The sequence below is a fragment of the Neofelis nebulosa genome, chromosome 15, assembly GCF_028018385.1.
Source record: "Neofelis nebulosa isolate mNeoNeb1 chromosome 15, mNeoNeb1.pri, whole genome shotgun sequence".
Taxonomy (NCBI): domain Eukaryota; kingdom Metazoa; phylum Chordata; class Mammalia; order Carnivora; family Felidae; genus Neofelis; species Neofelis nebulosa.
The window spans coordinates 27,348,898-27,366,629 of NC_080796.1; the positions used below are offsets into that span (position 1 = coordinate 27,348,898).

The 17,732-nt window shown below is 40.0% G+C and overlaps 1 protein-coding gene and 1 pseudogene across 3 annotated transcripts in view; one reads left to right on the forward strand and one right to left on the reverse strand.

Annotated features, from left to right (window-relative positions):
* SOAT1 (sterol O-acyltransferase 1) overlaps window positions 1-17,732 on the forward strand; it is an 81,186-nt gene that overhangs the window by 13,797 nt on the left and 49,657 nt on the right. For 2 of the 3 annotated variants that reach the window (XM_058702172.1, XM_058702171.1), the window contains one exon: window positions 1,047-1,172. The exons of the other annotated variant lie outside the window; for it this stretch is intronic. In XM_058702172.1, coding sequence (XP_058558155.1) covers window positions 1,055-1,172 — 118 coding nt within the window. In that variant the 5' untranslated portion in view covers window positions 1,047-1,054. The remainder of the gene's footprint in view (window positions 1-1,046; window positions 1,173-17,732) is intronic. 3 annotated transcript variants of the gene reach the window in all.
* LOC131496529 (heat shock cognate 71 kDa protein-like) lies at window positions 11,798-13,796 on the reverse strand (annotated as a pseudogene).

Here is a 17,732-nt window from a genome sequence, read left to right on the forward strand (position 1 = left end):
TCATTCATATATGGCTTTTGTAATCTCGAGGTATGATCCTTCTATCCCTACTTTCTTGAGGGGTTTTATCAAGAAAGGATGCTGTATTTTGTCACATGCTTTCTCTGCATCTATTGAGAGGATCATATGGTTCTTGTCCTTTGTTTAATTGATGTGATGAATCACGTTGTTTTGCAGATACTGAACCATCCCTGCATCCCAGGTATAAATCCCACTTGGTCGTGGTGAATAATTGTTGGAGCTGGTTGGCTAATATCTTGTTGAGGATTTTTGCATCCATGTTCATCATGGAAATTGGTCTATAGTTCTCCTTTTTAGTGGGGTCTCTGTCTCGTTTTGGAATGAAGGTAATGCTGGCTTCATAGAAAGAGTTTGGAAGTTTTCCTTCCTTTTCTATTTTTTGGAACAGTTTCAAGAGAATAGGTGTTAACTCTTCCTTAAATGTTTGGTAGAATTCCCCTGGAAAGCCACCTGGTCCTAGACTCTTGTTTTTTGGGAGATTTTTGATTACTAACTCAATTTCCTTACTGGTTATGGGTCTGTTCAAATTTTCTATTTCTTCCTGTTTCAGTTTTGGTAGTGTATATGTTTCTAGAAATTTGTCCATTTCTTCCATATTGCCCATTTTATTGGCATATAATTGCTCATAATGTTCTCTTATTATTGTTTTTATTTCTGCTGTGTTGTGATCTCACCTCTTTCATTCTTGATTTTATTTATTTGGGTCCTTTCCTTTTTCTTTTTGATCAAACTGAGAAGGCCGTTTAACAAACCTTGTTACTTCACTAATTTACTACCTCAAGTCCAAGCCCTTTTGTCTTGTCAGTTCTTCACACATTGTTTCTTTGTCTAAAAAGGTACAGGGTTGCCTGCTTTGTTCACTTCTTTTGTCCCCAATTTTTATGGGCTCCTGTACATACAGATTTAAATTTGTTTTTTTCCTGTTAATCTGTCTTATGTCAATTTAATTATCAGACCACCCCAGAAACCTGGAAGGGAAGAAAGGAAGTTTTCCTCCCCTACAAAAGCTTTTCATGTCTTCCTAGACATTACAATGGTGGGTGAAGAGACGACATCTCTCAGAAAACGGCCGTCAAGGTCTGGGGAAAATTTTGAAGAAAAGGAAGATGAGAGAAAGCCTTCAGAAGAGTCCCTAGGGATATCTAGTAATGGTAAGGTCTTTACTTTTGTTTTGTTTTGTTTTTTTTCCTGGCTACTTAAGTTTTATTAATCTTCCTCAGTAAATACATAGACTGTAAGTAATTTTTATTTTTTTATTTTATTTTATTTTATTTTTTTTCTGATTCTGCTTTCTGTTTATTCATTTTTTTAGGGATTCCACACGAGTGACATCATGTGTATTTGTCTTTCTCTGTCTGACTTATTTCACTTAACATAATACCTTCTGGGTCCGTCCATGTTGTCACAGTGTGTCTTTTTATGGCTGTATAATATTCCATTATAGATATGTATTACACCTTTCTTGTCTGTCCATCATGGACACTTAGGTTGATTTTATATCTTGGCTATTGTAAATAATGCTGCAATAAACATAGGGGTGTGTATATCTTCTTGAATTGGTGTTTTTATTTTCTTTGGGTAAATACTTACTAGTGGAATTATTGGATCATATGGTAGTTCTGTTTTTACTGTTTTGAGGAAATTCCATACTGTTTTCCCCAGTGGTTGTACCAATTTACATTCCCACCAACAGCACATGAGGGTTCCTTTTTTTTTGCTTCCTTACCAATACTTGTCATTTCTTATCTGCTTAATTTTAGCCATTCTGATAGGTATAAGATGATATCTCATTGTGATTTTGATTTGCATTTTCCTGATGATTATTGATTGTGACCATTTTTTCATATGTTTGTTGGCCATTTGTATGTCCTCTTTGGATTAATGTCTATTCAGGTCTTCTGCCCATTTTTCAATCAGATTATTTGTTTTTTGGATGTTGAGTCGTATCAGTCCTTTATACACTGTTTTTTTTTTTTTCCCCAATATATGAAGTTTATCGTCAAATTGGTTTCCATACAACACCCAGTGCTCATCCCAAAAGGTGCCCTCCTCAATACCCATCACCCACCGTCCCCTCCCTCCCACCCCCCATCAACCCTCAGTTCTCAGTTTTTAAGAGTCTTGTTAAGTAATTTTTATAGTGAAGATTGCTTAGGACACTGAAGAGGACATTCTTCGTTACCATTGATTCTGGGACCTTGCTGGCAGGGGATGACTTCTTATCTATTGCCTTGATAACTTCAAGGGCCACTATTTGTCTCATGTCCCTAATGGCCTAGTGGCGGGTACTCAGAGAAGGTCTCCACACTCAAGGCCTTGCTGGGGACTGTTTGCACAGTGGCTGCGTCACCAGGCTTCAGGGCTTTCAGTTGTCTTCTGTCTTCTTGCCCAAGTGTTGGTCAGTCTTTTCCCTCAGTTCAGGAGATGTGAGCTGTATGGCTGTCCAGCACCGGGGTTTGGCCAGCACGGATCTGCCTAGGGTGGTTTAAGACAATCACCTGTGCCACAACATTGCCACCTTCCATAGGGGGAGTCGTTCCTGCTGTCTCCACCTACTTTTCTATGAGGAATGTCTTTCACAGACACATTCTTCATGTTGAAACCCACGTTGTCACCAGGCAGGGCCTTAGACAGGCCTCGTGGTGCTTCTCCACAGACCTCTGGTGAGGGTTGGTGGGGACGAGGGTGACCACTGTCCCAGATTTCAGGAAGCCAGTCTCCACTGGCCCCTTGGCACAATGCCTGATCTTTTTCTTTCTTTCTTTTTTTTTTTTTTTTTAAAGTTTATTTATTTAATATGAGAGAGTACACATGAGCCAGTTAGGGAGAGGCAGAGAGAGGGAGAGAGAATCCCAAGCAGGCTCCATGCTGCCTGATGTGGGACTTGAACCCATGAACCGTGAGATCATTACCTGAGCTGAAATGAAGAGTCAGACCCTTAACTGACTGAGCCCCCCAGGTGCCTGCAGTGCCTCTAATCTTGTACATGTCTCGCAGAGGCAGCCTTAGGACTTATTGACTGGGTTAGTGGGTGGGAGGGTAGAATCCGGAGACTTCTAGCTGTCACCGGGTGGTGTTTTCATCTGTCCTACTGACCTTCCAGCCAGGGCATGTTGTCGCTGTGCCAGCCCGAGATGGGCACAGAGGCCATGCGGCCGGATTGTAGCTGATCATCTTGAGGTAGGTGCTCACTTCTAAAGTGACCTGGAAGCGCACAGTGCTATAGGTAGGCCTCGTGGAGTCCCTCTTATTAGTGGCCATCCCGAGCCACGGGCTGCTTCAGGCCCAGCATGTAGGCCACAGCATGAGCTCGAAGGTCTGCCCTTCTTGGAGATGCCCACTTCAAACTCCTGCAGGACACTGCCATGATGAACACGGCGCATTGGCTTCAGATGTCCAGTGATCACATTCTTGATGAAGTCCCTATGGCCTGGGACATTGATGATGGTGATGTATCAGACTTCCATAGGGAGGGGAGTGGTGATGCCATACTCTCCCTCCACCTTAAGCTTGTGTAGCACCTGGGCATATTTGAAGGAGCCCTTGCTTATCTGCTGCCTCCACTTCTTGATGGTTCTCCTGTTAGTGCCCCCCGCCCCCGCTTGTAGATGAGATGCGTGGCATTGGTGGGCTTGCTGGAGTCCACATGGTCCATGCCGATGATCTTGATGAGGGTCTTCTCTTTGCCCATGGCAGTGGGTTCATTAGTCGCTGCTCTAAAGAAAAAGAAGCAAACCTGATCTGGAGATCAAGAGCTACAGCAGCTTTGAGACAGGCTTTTAATTTTTTTGAGGTGATTTAATGAAATAAGAACAAATTCAGCGTTTTAGAATAGGGATTGCTCCCCCCCCCCCCCCCCCCCCCCGCCCTCTCTGTCTTTAAGTTTTTACCATTTTTAGTAACCTCTACACCCAACACAGGGCTTGAACCCACAACCTTGAGATCAAGAGTCACATGCTGTTCCTACTGAGCCCCCTGGGCACCCTGGGATTGCGGTCTTGTTAGCTCTCTTTATAAGTGGGTGTGCTGGTAGGCAGTGTGAAGGTACACAAGTGAAAAATAAATTGGTAAAGAGAATAGAAAGGAACACTTGATTTAAGTGCCAGTCACAGCCACCTGTACTGGTGACACTGGTGTGCAAATTGCTTCATATGTCATACAGGTGAGCCTTATTGATACAAGTGGAGTTTGGTGTGTCTAATTTAGGATTTATATTACATGGAGTTTTCTATATCTGGGAACAAAAAATTAGAAAATAAGCCCTTGTTAATTACTTCAGTGAACATTTTTTGGGCATCTACCGTGTTTTAGACACCATTCATCCATTTATTCATTCCTTCAGCCCCCAACCCATCAGTAATTAGTGGTGCCTGGTGAGGCGCTGGGCCTGCAGCAGTGATCAGTACATGTGTTTGCCCTCATGGAGCTCCACATTAAGTGAATGAGAACTCCTCCCCCAGTTGCATAATTAGATTACTGCAAATAAGTGCTACTCATTACTCTTAACAGATGTAATGAGCATAGAGTAACTAGCAGAGTACCTAACCTGATTCAGCACAGGGCTATAACGCTTGGGGGAGAGAGAGATTAGGGAGCTCTTTTACTTCTTCTATCCAAGTTTGCTTAACACACAAATACAAAGAGTATGATGCTGGGCTTGTTGTTAAGGTCAAGGCTTATGCTTTAGATGGATAGACCTGTAAATACAACTCCAGCTGATGTCATCTGTTGCATCAGCGTATTTAGTTTCACAGTGACGTTTGTATGGGTTTGACTTCAATAAGGATATGAAATTTGAGCCTTGTTTGGTTAACAGATAGGGATGGAACTTTCTGAGACAGTTGTCTTGGGCATCGTGAGACTTCTTTCATAAAAGAACGTTCTTTTGCTTTTCCTCCTTAAATTTAATTGTAAATACAGCAGTGGATCTCACCAGGAATATAAATGTTGCTGCTTAAGTTTGCATAATGACATTTATTGATTGTTAGGCTCTTAATTAGCCATTTATGAAATATCTCTATTACACATGGCTAGTTTTAGTGTGATATAAAATGTGAAATTTGTACACAGGGATGAGCCAACATGGAGTAGAAACGTTCCCCTTCTGTGATTTCAGAATTTCGGATAATGCATGTTGTCTGTCTTAGAGACAGGAAAATCACTTTTTATTGCAACATTCTGTCACCAGATAAAATTTTCTCTTTATGTCCCAATTTGTAAAAAGCTTTTAAATGACTCTAATTTCTATATGTTTTCAGTATTCTCTATTGTCAGTTCATTAAGGTTTAAAATTCTGGGTTCTAGGGGCGCTTGGGTGGCTCAGTCAGTTGAGCGGCTGACTTCAGCTCAGGTCATGATCTCACGGTCTGAGAGTTTAAGCCCCACGTCAGGCTCTGTGCTGACACCTCAGAGCCTGGAGCCTGCTTTGGATTCCGTGTCTCCCTGTCTCTGACCCTCCCCTGTTCGTGTTCTGTCTCTCTCTGTCTCAAAAATAAACAAACATTAAAACAAATTAACAAAAAAGAATTATTTATTACATTTTAAATTTCTAATTGTGGTAAGAATGTATCTAACAATATTTATCATTTTAATCATTTTTAAGTGCATGGTTTGGTAGCATTCAGTATATTCACATTGTCGTGCAACAGATCTCCAAAAGTTCTTCATCTTGTAAAACTGAAACTATATCCATTAAAGAACTCCTCATTTCCCTCAGTTCCTGCCACCATTCTCTCTTTTCTGTTTTTGTGAATTTGACTACTAGATGTCTTTTCGTTTATTTAGATTGTCTTTAATTTCTTTCAACAGTGTTTTATGTTTTCCAGAGTAGAAGTTTTGCACTTTTTTGTTACGTTTATTCCTAAGTATATTGTTCTTTTTGATGCTGTTGTAAATGGAGTTGTTTTTGTTTTTGTTTTCTGGAAGTAAATGGAATTCATTTTCTGAGTGTTGCTGCTGTAGACAAATGTAGCTGGTTTTGTATATTGATGCTGCATCCTGCAGCCTTGCTGAATTCCTTTATTGGCTCTAATAGTTTTTGCCTGCGTGGTTTTTGTAGTATTTTTGAATGTACAAGATGATGCTATCTGCCAAGAGTTAGTTTTACTTCTTTATTTCCAGTCTGCATACCTTTTCATTTTGTTGCCTAATTGTACTTGCTAGAACTCCAGTACAGTAGTGAATAAAAAGAATTGGCAAGAGTGAACAAACTTGTCCTCGTTCTGATGTTAGGGAGTAAGCTTTCAGTCTTTCCATTAATTATGATAGCTGTGGGCTTCTTGAAATCAGGTTGAGGAAGTTCTCTACCTTTCTTCTAATTTACAGATAGTGCTTATTCTTCACTACCTTTGATTTTGCTGTTTTGTTCCCTTTTATAACTAATTACTACTACGAGCCACTAACATTGGTTTCATCACGTGCCACTGTTTTAAGTGTTTTACAAATAAGAGCTCAGTGGATATATTTTAGTTCTCAGTTTCAGTATTTTTGATATATGTCTGAACATTGGAGAGCATGCCTTTCGTAACAAGTTTTGAGAATCCTTTGGCAAAAATATATGAAAAAAAGTTTTAAATATTGTTATTCTGTAATCATTCCCCTTTGTCCAGTAGATGTATCTAATCATAAAACTGGCCAGTCCACACAGAGTTTTGATCAACTGAGTAGGTTGAGAGCACATTTTGTTGTTGCTGTTAAGATAAAAGCAAAACATGTTTACTTTAGAAAGTGCAGATAAGCAAAAGTTCAAGTGTGTGCGATTTTTCCTTGGGTGCGTTCCTAGAAATTGTTTCAGGTCAAAGGAATACATTTTTCTGAGGTTCGTGTGGTAGGTATTGCAAAATTGTTCCCTGAAAATAATGTACTCCTAGTAGCAATCTGTGAGTGCCTGTTAGCAACTTTTTTCAGTCATAGGTGATACAAACTTTGGAATAAATTATATGGATTTTGAGAGATGAAAAATTCCACTTGAAAAATGCTTTGATGAGACATAACAATTGCCATCAGCAATAAGTTTATTGAATCTTAATTAGTACTTTTTTAAATAGCTTTTAAGGTCAAAGGAGTAAGTTTGAAAGCCTTAATTCATTACATGAAGATTAGGCAAAAGAAATGGAAAATACTAGCTGAGACTTTCTCTGACAGCTTTTTAACTTAAAAAAAGAAAATCATGCTAAACATAGTCCTGAAAAGGTTTCAGATTCTAAGAGGGCAAACAAAATATTGTTAATGATTATTCTTTTCTGAATTATAATGTACTTGAGGCAAATTTGTGTTTGAGAAGAATTGCTAAAAATCATTTGAATTACAGTTTTGCCTAGGTATGATAGTACATAAATTTTTAAATAACAGGATATGAAGTATAACTTGACTATTTTGAAAGAAAAGGCGGTCAATAATTGTCTTTTGCTTCTAATGAGGTAGTCTTCCTGGTTCTACCTCTATATGTTGCCGACCCTGAAACTGGAATAGAATTGCAAATTGTAACAGTGTACTGATGGGGAAAATATACAGTCAACAGTTTTGTTAATTTTTTTTAACGTTTAGTTTTGAAGGAGAGAGAGAGAGAGAGACAGAGTGTGAGAGGGGGAGGGGCAGAGAGAGAAGGAGACAGAGAATCTGAAGTGGGCTCCAGCCTCTGAACTGTCAGCACAGAACCTGACACAGGGGCTTGAACTCACAGGCTGAGAGATCATGACCTGAGCCAAAGTCGGACGCTTAACCGACTGAGCCACCCAGGTGCCCCTACAATCAACAGGTTTTTTAGGCTGTGGTTGCTAGAGATGTGTAAAGTTGAAAAGTTTGTGGGAAGAGCTTGCATTTTCAAATCTTTGTTCTATGAAGAACATTCTGGTATATAGATTGTTTTAATAATATTATTAAAAGTTTCAGTCTTGAAATTCTAGGTTCTTAGAATAAGAATTGCTCCTAGCAGTTATTTATTTTTATTTTTTTAATTAAAATTTTTAGTAGCCTCTAATCCAACATGGGGCTTGAACTCATAGCCCCGAGATCAAGAGTCGCATGCTCTTCCCACTGAGCCAGCCAGTGGCCCCAGCAGTCATTTGATTATGCCCTCCTATGTAACATACATCTCAGATTAAAGTCTGGTTTACTGCCTTTTAGTCAACAGGTTAATCAAATGTTAGTTTTGATTTCAAAGTACCTTTGATCTATAAATAAGGCATTATACCAGGTTTGCTAATTAGGGGAGTTTGGGTGAATAAGATACTAAAACAGAAAACAGTCCTGTGTTGTAAATAATAATTAAGTAAATTAGTAGTAACTAAGTGGTGGTAGGAGACTGACGGAGTTGGGGACGAAGCTTGGTTTACAATGGAGGGAAGTGTCTCACAGAAGTAGAATTTGAGTTTGGTCTTTGAAGAAGAGACTGGAGGAGGGCTTTCAAGCCAGAAGAAAGGTGTGAGTTTGCAAAGGCATGGGGTTGAAGACCGTACAGTGTTAGGTGCTTGGTGTTTGGACTGGTTGGGCAAGGTGGGGAGGTAGTATAGATGGATTTGTGGTTTGTTTTCATGGATAGGAAGCCAAATGGAAAGGCAGGAGGAAGTAAGAAAATGTGGCTTGAAGTCTTGCTGTGTAGTCATTGACTGACTACCTATGTGGATGATTTCTAGCCTGTCAGTACTTAGATTTCCCCTTACTGCAAAACCAAGGAGAGCAAATAGTACTAGGTTTGTTAAGGTATTTTATCTTCTCATTGATGCTGTGGACTCTTCGGTTCCAGATACTAAGGAAACTTGGTAATGCCCCGTGATGTAATATATAAACTGAGAATTGTAATCTGGATGAAATCATATATATATATATATATATATATATATATATATATATATATATTTTTTTTTTTTTTTTTTTTTACCAGAAAGTATCTACTGATTTTAAAATAAGGTCATATGGAGTTGTGAAAATTTAATGATAAACAGGCTAATTCTCTTACTGGATGTGGCAGTCCACCCACACAATTGATAACAGGTGTGGTGATAAAAGAAAAATAAACCAAAGTTAACTCTAGCTGAGTAATCAGTTTTTAGGTTATTTTGATTATAGAATAGAAGCCTGTTTATAACTATAGAGGCGCCAGGTGGCTCAGTTGGTTAAACGTCTGAGTTTACAAAACTACACTCAGATATCACCTCTCGCCAGTCAGAGTGGCCAAAATGAACAAATCAGGAGACTATAGATGCTGGAGAGGAGGTGGAGAAACGGGAACCCTCTTGCACTGTTGGTGGGAATGCAAATTGGTGCAGCCACTCTGGAAAACAGTGTGGAGGTTTCTCAAAAAATTAAAAACAGACCTACCCTATGACCCAACAATAGCACTGCTAGGAATATACCCAAGGGATACAGGAGTGCTGATGCATAGGGGCACTTGTACCCCAGTGTTTCTAGCAGCACTCTCAACAATAGCCAAATTATGGAAGGAGCCTAAATGTCCATCAACTGATGAATGGATAAAGAAATTGTGGTTTATATACACAATGGAGTACTACGTGGCAATGAGAGAATGAAATCTGGCCCTTTGTAGCAACGTGGATGGAACTGGAGAGTGTGATGCTAAGTGAAATAAGCCATACAGAGAAAGACAGATACCGTATGTTTTCACTCTTATGTGGATCCTGAGAAACTTAACAGAAACCCATGGGGGAGGGGTAGAAAAAAAAAAAAAAGAGGTTAGAGTGGGAGAGAGCCAAAGCATAAGAGACTCTTAAAAACTGAGAACAAGCTGAGGGTTGATGGGGGGTGGAAGGGAGGGGAGGGTGGGTGATGGGTATTGAGGAAGGCACCTTTTGGGATGAGCACTGGGTGTTGTATGGAAACCAATTTGACGATACATTTCATATATTGAAAAAAATTTTAAAAAGTGAATTATGAATAAAAAAATAAAAATAAAAATAAACGTCTGATTTTAGTTCAGGTCATGATCTGATGGTTTGTGAGGTTGAGCCTGGCATTGGGCTCACTGCTGTCAGCATGGAACTGGCTTCAGATCCTCTGTCTCCCTCTCTCTGCCCCTCCCTGTTTGCTGTATCTCAAAAATAAATAAACATTAAAAAAAAAAAAAAAAGAAACCTGTTTATAGCTTTAAAAAAATTATAGACCGGTTGTGATTGGTATGTCCATTTATTGCTTTTGTAGATCACCCATAATACACCTTGAAAATCTCAATCTTCTGTCCTCATGCTAAATAATTTGGGGCTATTAGTCTTTCATTAGAAATACAAGATAGTCTAGGGGCACCTGGGTGGCTCAGTCGGTTAAGTGTCTGACTTCAGCTCAAGTCATGATCTCCTGGTTCATGAGTTCAAGCCCTCCGTCGGGCTCTGTGCTGACAGCTCAGAGCCTGGAGCCTGATTTGGATTCTGTGTTTCCTTCTCTCTCTGTCCCTCCCCTGTTCAGGTGCTCTTTCAAAAATAAATAAACATTAAAAAAAATTTAAGTACAAGATAGTCTGGTTTCATTAAAAAACAAATTGCTGGAATATGCTTGTAAATATTTAAATTTATAGTGTGTTCTCATGGGAAAAAATCAAACACTGGAGATGGTTATAAAGTAATAACTCTCTTTCCCCTAGGTAATCATTTTCATTTCCCTACATGTAGGATCACATTTGGGATCTCTCCTATAATTTGCCTTTTCTAAAGTTAGTAAATATTAGATGTTTTTTTTATTGAGAATATGTAATACTTTTATTTAAGTGTAATAAATACTTCTAAAAGTATTTGTGTGAGTATTTCTGTTGTACAAATGCTTGGTAATTTATTTAACTTATCCTTTATTGACTGGCATTTAAGTTGTATCCAGCATTTCAGTATTGTAAACAGTGCTGCAGAGAGCATTCTTAAAACAGTGTCATTGCTTACTTGTGCTAGTATGCTTATAGGATATTTAAAAGTGAAATTACTAGATCAAAGAGTTTTTTATTCAAAATTTAGATATTACTGAGTTTTCTTTTAAAAATGTTACATCAGTTTACACTCCCACATACGTGGTTTCCCCATACAGTTACCAGTATGTCTTACCAATCTTTTAAATTTTGCTAGTTTGCTTGTTGGGATGTTCACTGGGTGCTGTATGGAAACCAATTTGACAATAACTTATATTTAAAAAAAATAAATTTTGCTAGTTTGATGGGTGAAAAATGGGATAAGCGTGAATTTGTTCTCATAAATTATAAGTGAGGTAGGGAGCTTTTTTCATACATTTGTTGACTTTTTATTTTTTCATTAAAAACCCTATTCATATTCTCTGCCCATTTGTTGTTGCCTACCTAGTGGCTATATTTTTCTTCTTTTAAAGAATTCTTTCTGTATTAAGGAAATCTTTTTTTTTTTTTAATTTTTTTTTTTCAACGTTTTTTATTTATTTTTGGGACAGAGAGAGACATGGCATGAACGGGGGAGGGGCAGAGAGAGAGGGAGACACAGAATCGGAAACAGGCTCCAGGCTCTGAGCCATCAGCCCAGAGCCTGACGCGGGGCTCGAACTCACGGACCGCGAGATCGTGACCTGGCTGAAGTCGGACACTTAACCGACTGCGCCACCCAGGCGCCCAAGGAAATCTTTTTTTTCTTTTTTTTGGTGCCAATTTTAAATACAGTTTTATTTAAGACATTGCGTTTTCCACTTAACAATACAGCGCTTATAAAGTGCAGTGTTGTATTTCCTTTCCTTGTGCACATATTCCATATTCAAGTATTGAGAATCCTCAGTTGATTAACTGCAGCAGCTCAACTTTCAAACTGCCATGGAATTTGCTACCGATTCGGGTCCTTCAGATGTTTTGTGTGGAACAGTGCTAGACCTATTCTCGGGTTGGCTTAATCAACCTCTTCAGTGGTGGGCCCAGAGGAGGCACCACCAGAGGGAGGAGCTCCACCACCAGGGAAGCCTTCAGGCGTGCCTCCTGCACTCTGGTACAGCTTTGTAATGATGGGATGGCAGACCTTCTCCAGCTCTTTCTGCTGATGTTCAAATTCTTCTTTTTCTGCGGTCTGGTTCTTATCCAGCCAGTTGATGATTTCATTACACTTGTCCAGAATCTTCTGTTTGTCCTTGTTGTTGATTTTACCCTGAAGCTTTTCATCTTCAGCAGTTGCTTTCATGTTGAATGTGTAAGATTCAAGGGAATTCTTGGAGGACACCTTGTCTTGCCACTTCTCATCCTCAGCTTTGTACTTCTCAGCTTCCTGGACCGTGCGCTCGATGTCTTCCTCGCTCAGGCGACCTTTGTCGTTGGTGATGGTGATCTTGATCTCTTTTCCTGTACTCTTATCCACAGCGGAGACATTGAGAATGCCATTAGTATCAATATCAAAGGTGACCTCAATCTGAGGAACGCCATGGGGGGCAGGACATATGCCTGTGAGTTCAAACTTGCCAAGTAGGTTGTTATTCTTGGTCATGGCATGTTCACCTTCATAAACCCAAGTGAGCACACCAGGCTGGTTGTCAGAGTAGGTAGTGAAGGTTTGGGTCTGTTTGGTAGGAATGGTAGTATTGCGCTTGATGAGAACAGGCATGACTCCCCCAGCGGTTTCAATGCCAAGAGAAAGACGAGTGACATCCAACAGCAGCAAACCTTGAACATTTTCATATTTGTCTCCAGAAAGGATGGCTGCCTGGACAGCTGCACCATAAGCGACAGCCTCATCAGGGTTGATGCTCTTATTCAGTTCCTTCCCGCTGGAAATGTCTTGTAGAAGTTTCTGAACCTTGGGGATATGTGTAGAACCACCCACCAAGACAATAGTGTGGACCTGAGACTTGTCTAGCTTGGCATCCCGAAGGGCTTTCTCTACAGGGTCCAGGGTGCCACGGAACAGTTCAGCATTTAATTCTTCAAACCGGGCATGAGTAATAGAGGTATAGAAGTCGATTCCTTCATATAGAGAATCAATCTCAATACTGGCCTGGGTGCTGGAAGAAGGCGTGCACTTGTTGTGCTCCCAAGCAGTATGGAGGTGACAGACCGCCCTGTGGTTCTCGCTGAGGTCCTTCTTAGGTTTGCGCTTGAATGCTGCAATAAAATGGTTTACCATTCGGGTGTCAAAGTTTTCTCCACCTAAGTAGGTGTCTTTAGCAGTAGATTTGACCTCAAAGATCCCATCTTCGGTAGTGAGGATTGACACATCAGAAGTGCCACCTCCCAAGTCAAAGATCAGCACGTTCCTTTCGGCTCCAACCTTTTTGTCTAAGCCATAAGCAAAGTAGCAGCAGTGGGCTCAGTGATGATTCAAAGTACATTAAGACCAGCAGTAGTTCCAGCATCTTTGGTAGCCTGACACTGAGAATCGTTAAAATAGGCAGGTACTGTGACTACAGCATTGGTAACATTCCTCCCAAGGTAAGCCTCTGCGATTTCCTTCATCTTTGTCAAAACCACAGAAGACACCTCCTCTGGATAGAAACTTTTGGTCTCTCCCTTGTATTCTACTTGGACCTTGGGCCTGCCAGCATCATTCACCGCTATGAAGGGCCAATGCTTCATATCAGATTGGACAGCAGCATCATCAAATCTACGTCCAGTCAGGCGTTTGGCATCAAAAACTGTGTTGGTGGGGTTCATTGCAGCATCACCAATCAATCGTTCCGTGTCAGTAAAGGTGACATAACTTGGGGTGGTTTGGTTTCCCTGATTGTTGGCAATTATTTCCACTTTCCTGTGCTGGAAGACACCCACACAGGAGTAGGTGGTGCCAAGATCAATGCCAACTGCAGGTCCCTTAGACATAGTTGCTTCAATGTGGGCCCGGCCTCGCTTGTAAAGACAGCTACCTGGAGAGCTAATGCCACGTTCAATGAGTGGAAATTGATCCTTTGAATGCAGTGTGAATATTAAAAAAAAAAATTTTAATGTTTGTTCATTTTTGAGAGAGCGCACACGTGAGAGGAGGAGGGGCAGAGAAAGAGGGAGACGCAGAATCTGAAGCAGACTCCAGGCTCTGAGCTGTCAGCACAGAGCCTGATGTGGGGCTCAAACTCATGTACTGTGAGATCATGAGCTGAAATCAGATGCTCAACTGACTGAGCCACCCAGGTGCCCCACTGTGAATATTTTGTAAACTAGCTGCTTGTTTTTTGACTTTGCTTATGGTGTGCCTTGCCATACTTAGTTTTTATATTATCAAATATTCTTTTATTGCTTTAAGATTTCTTGTCATGCTTAGGGATTTTCCAAGATGATGAAAAAGGAAAACAGAGAAATTTTTTGCAATAATTACTCTTTAGGTTTTATAATTTATTTAAATATTTTATCCGCCTGAAATTTATTTTGAATGAGGGATCTAACTGTGTAGTTTTCCAAAATGGCTAGTCAGGTTTTTCAACATTATCTATTAAATCACCTTTTCTATATGAATATATACCGATTCTCATTTCTAGTTCATATTCCATTTTTGTGAAGTTAGTACAGACCTGTAATAATTGGTAGTTCTAGAAGATTTTTGAGGTCAGTGGAGCAGTAGCAGGTGATAGGTGGATTATACTATCTTATCTCCCCTTTTGCTTTTAAGATTGATAAATGATTGATTCTCTCAATCATAGGATGTGAGGCTGTTAGCATAGGATGCTAACCACAGCCATCCTATGGACTTAAAGTGACTCTTAGATTACTTCTGTCTCTGTGGAGAAGGAAGTGAAGCTGCAATGAAGATCTTCTAAGTCATGGTCAGTGAGATTTTTTTAGAAAATAATCAGGATTTTATTTTATTTTTTAATTTAATTTAATTTTTAATTATTTACTTTTTGTTTATTTTTTTATTTTTGAGAGAGAGAGAGAGAGAGAGAGAGAGAGAGAGAGAGAGACAGTGTGAGCAGGGGAGGGGCAGATAGAGAGGGAGAGAGAATCCCAAGCATGGAACCTGATGTGGGGCTCAAACCCAGGAAACCGTGAGATCGTGACCTGAGCAAAAACCAAGAGTCAGATAAGCTTAACTGACTGAGTCACCCAGGTGCCCCTAATTTAATTTAATTTTTAAAGTTTTATTTATTTGAGTAATCTCTACACCACATGTGGGGCTTGGACCCATGACCCCCAGATCAAGAGTGGCACGTTCTTCTGACTGAATCAGCCAGGAGCCCCATGATTGGGATTTTAAAATGAGTTGAATTTCTCTAGGCAATAAAACCCTGCTAGTCAGTGCCTGTCGGTTAGCTAATTCTGCACTTGCCGCAAGGAGGCAAAGAAAATGTTTATTAAAAGAATTACAACTTGAAAAAATGGTTTAGTCATTGCTTATTGCTTAGAACTCTACTTTTAATGTAGTCACTATAAGTAGGCCTTGATTTCTTTTCTTTTTTTTTTTTTTTTAAATTAAAATTTTATTTTTTGTGCTGCTTGTTGCATGGCTAGGAGTTAGAAGACAGGTATTCGTTCGGGCTTAGTTACTTACTGGCCAGGCCATGTGACTGTGGGCCAGATATTTAATTGCTTTGAATCTTATTTTAAAAATAAAATAACCATCTTGCTTATCATACAGGGCTGTAAAGAATATATATTGTTTAATGTGGTGCCTGGGTGGCTCAGTTGGTTAACCAACTGACTCTTGATCTCAGCACAGGTCTTGATCTCAGCCCTGTGTTGAACCTGCTTAAACACACACACACACACACACACACACACACACACACACACACATTAAATAAATATGTAACACTTGACGAATGTTGGTAAAACCCCAGATTTAATTTTGTGTACCACTGGGGACATCCATATCATAATTTCAGAAACAATTTTTAGGGAGTAGGTTGGCTCTGAATGTAAATGTGGACAATATAAATGATTTACTGTGTTGAGAGCAATTTGAACAGTCTCTCTAAGGATATGGAATGATCAAGGCAATAGTTTGAAGAGTTACTATTGAAAAAGAGATGGCCTTTGCCGTCCTCTGACATGGGAACAATGGAGAAGAGGGTTGAAGATTGTGAAAAGTAAGAAAGAGAAAACATTTAAGGACTTTGTACCCAAGGGATCAACTGGAGGTTGCTTGGTATGGCTGGACTTGAGGAAGGTAGAAAATGTTGAGAGCTATGGTTGTGAGGGCTGTTAAATTCATCAAGAGGTCAAGAAAAGATTTCATTATTCTTTTGCGGGGCTGGTTAGGACTTGACAGCATCAGTTTAGAGCGGGCCCATTTTCTTAATACTCTCTGTAGTGCATGACCATTTGGAATCGGAGAGAGCAGATAGCAGACAGTATCTGGGTTTGGAATATGGCGTGGTGGGTCCAGGAAATTGGTGGCATTGAGGAGAGAAGAGTGGAAATAATGACAGAGGATTAGTAACTCCAGGGTGGGTAAGAAAACTGGTGAAGCAAACAAACTAAAAAACAAAACAGTCTCTGTCAGAAGAAGAGAAACGATTTCCCTAGGTTTCTCTTTAGAGCAATGAAACTTAACTAGAAATTCCCCAGCAAACTTCTTATGTCTCATTGGCCATAATTAGATTACAGGTTATGCTGGATATCTTCCTTTTGTCTCTCTACTCTTTTCTACCCTATTTTGTGTCCTGGGAGGCTGACCTTACTGGACTGTATCCATAGGTTCCCATGCCCTATGGTTTCTGGTAGAGTTTGGTCATGGGGGTTGGGGCCCGGCTGATGGGGAGGGAACTGACAGATCCAAGGGCAGAGAGAGTAAGGTGAGTGTGTTTATAACTTTCGTTATAAAGTTTTCCCTTTATTTAAAGTTACTTTCCTCCGTCTGGGTAACCATCACTCCTGTCTGATAGTTCTCTTAGAAATTCTCTTTGGGTTTCCTTAACCATTTCCCTCCTTTGCCCTTTGAAGCCTAAGGATAGCTTCCCTGGTATTTGTTACTAGCCCTAGAATTCCACACTATCCTTTGTTGCTTTTCTTTAACTCTGCCCGCACATGTATAAAAGGGCCCTCTTTGAACTCCTCTCAGTAAACTAGCTTGAGTGAGTCATTTTTATGCTGTCCTTGCTCTGACAGATACTCATGCCCAGTCTTAAATCAGTCTGGCAAGGGGAATGAAACACATGCCCTTATTGGGGAAGCAGCCAACAGCATTCGCCATAGTTAGGTTAACTTAACAAAAAGTCGTGTACATACCTATCAGTTTTGTCAGCCAGATTTACAGTAAATTAGCCATCTAGAACAGGAGTTGGCAAACACAGCCATGTTTGTGTGTGGAGTGAATGGACCATATGGCCCTCAAAGCCTGAAATACTTGCTCTCTGGCCCATTGCAGAAAAAGATGTGCTGACCCCTCATTTACAGCTACACCATTCATGGGACACCTGAGTGGCTCATTAGGTTAAGTGTCTTGACTCTGGATTTTGTCTTAGGTCATGATCTCACGGTTTGTGGGGTTCCTTGTAAGAACAGCAGAGCCTGCCTGAGATTCTCTCTTTTTCTGCCCCTCTTCCTCTGTCTCTCTCAAAACAAATAAACTTGAAAAAGAGCCATGCTGTTCAGTATGGGAGCTAGTAGACCTACATTTCAGTATCGTCTAGTTTAGCACTGGAAATGTGACTAGTCTGAATTGAGATAACACTGTAATTATAAAATACCACATTTCAAGGACTCACTTATACCTGTTGTGGCTCCTAGAAAAGTTAAAGTTACGTATGTGGTTCACATTATATTTCTGTTGGACAGCACTCATCTGGAAAGTTGGTCATTTAGCAAGTAAGTAGATAAAAAGCTACCCTTAGGCAAAAAGCTTATTAAA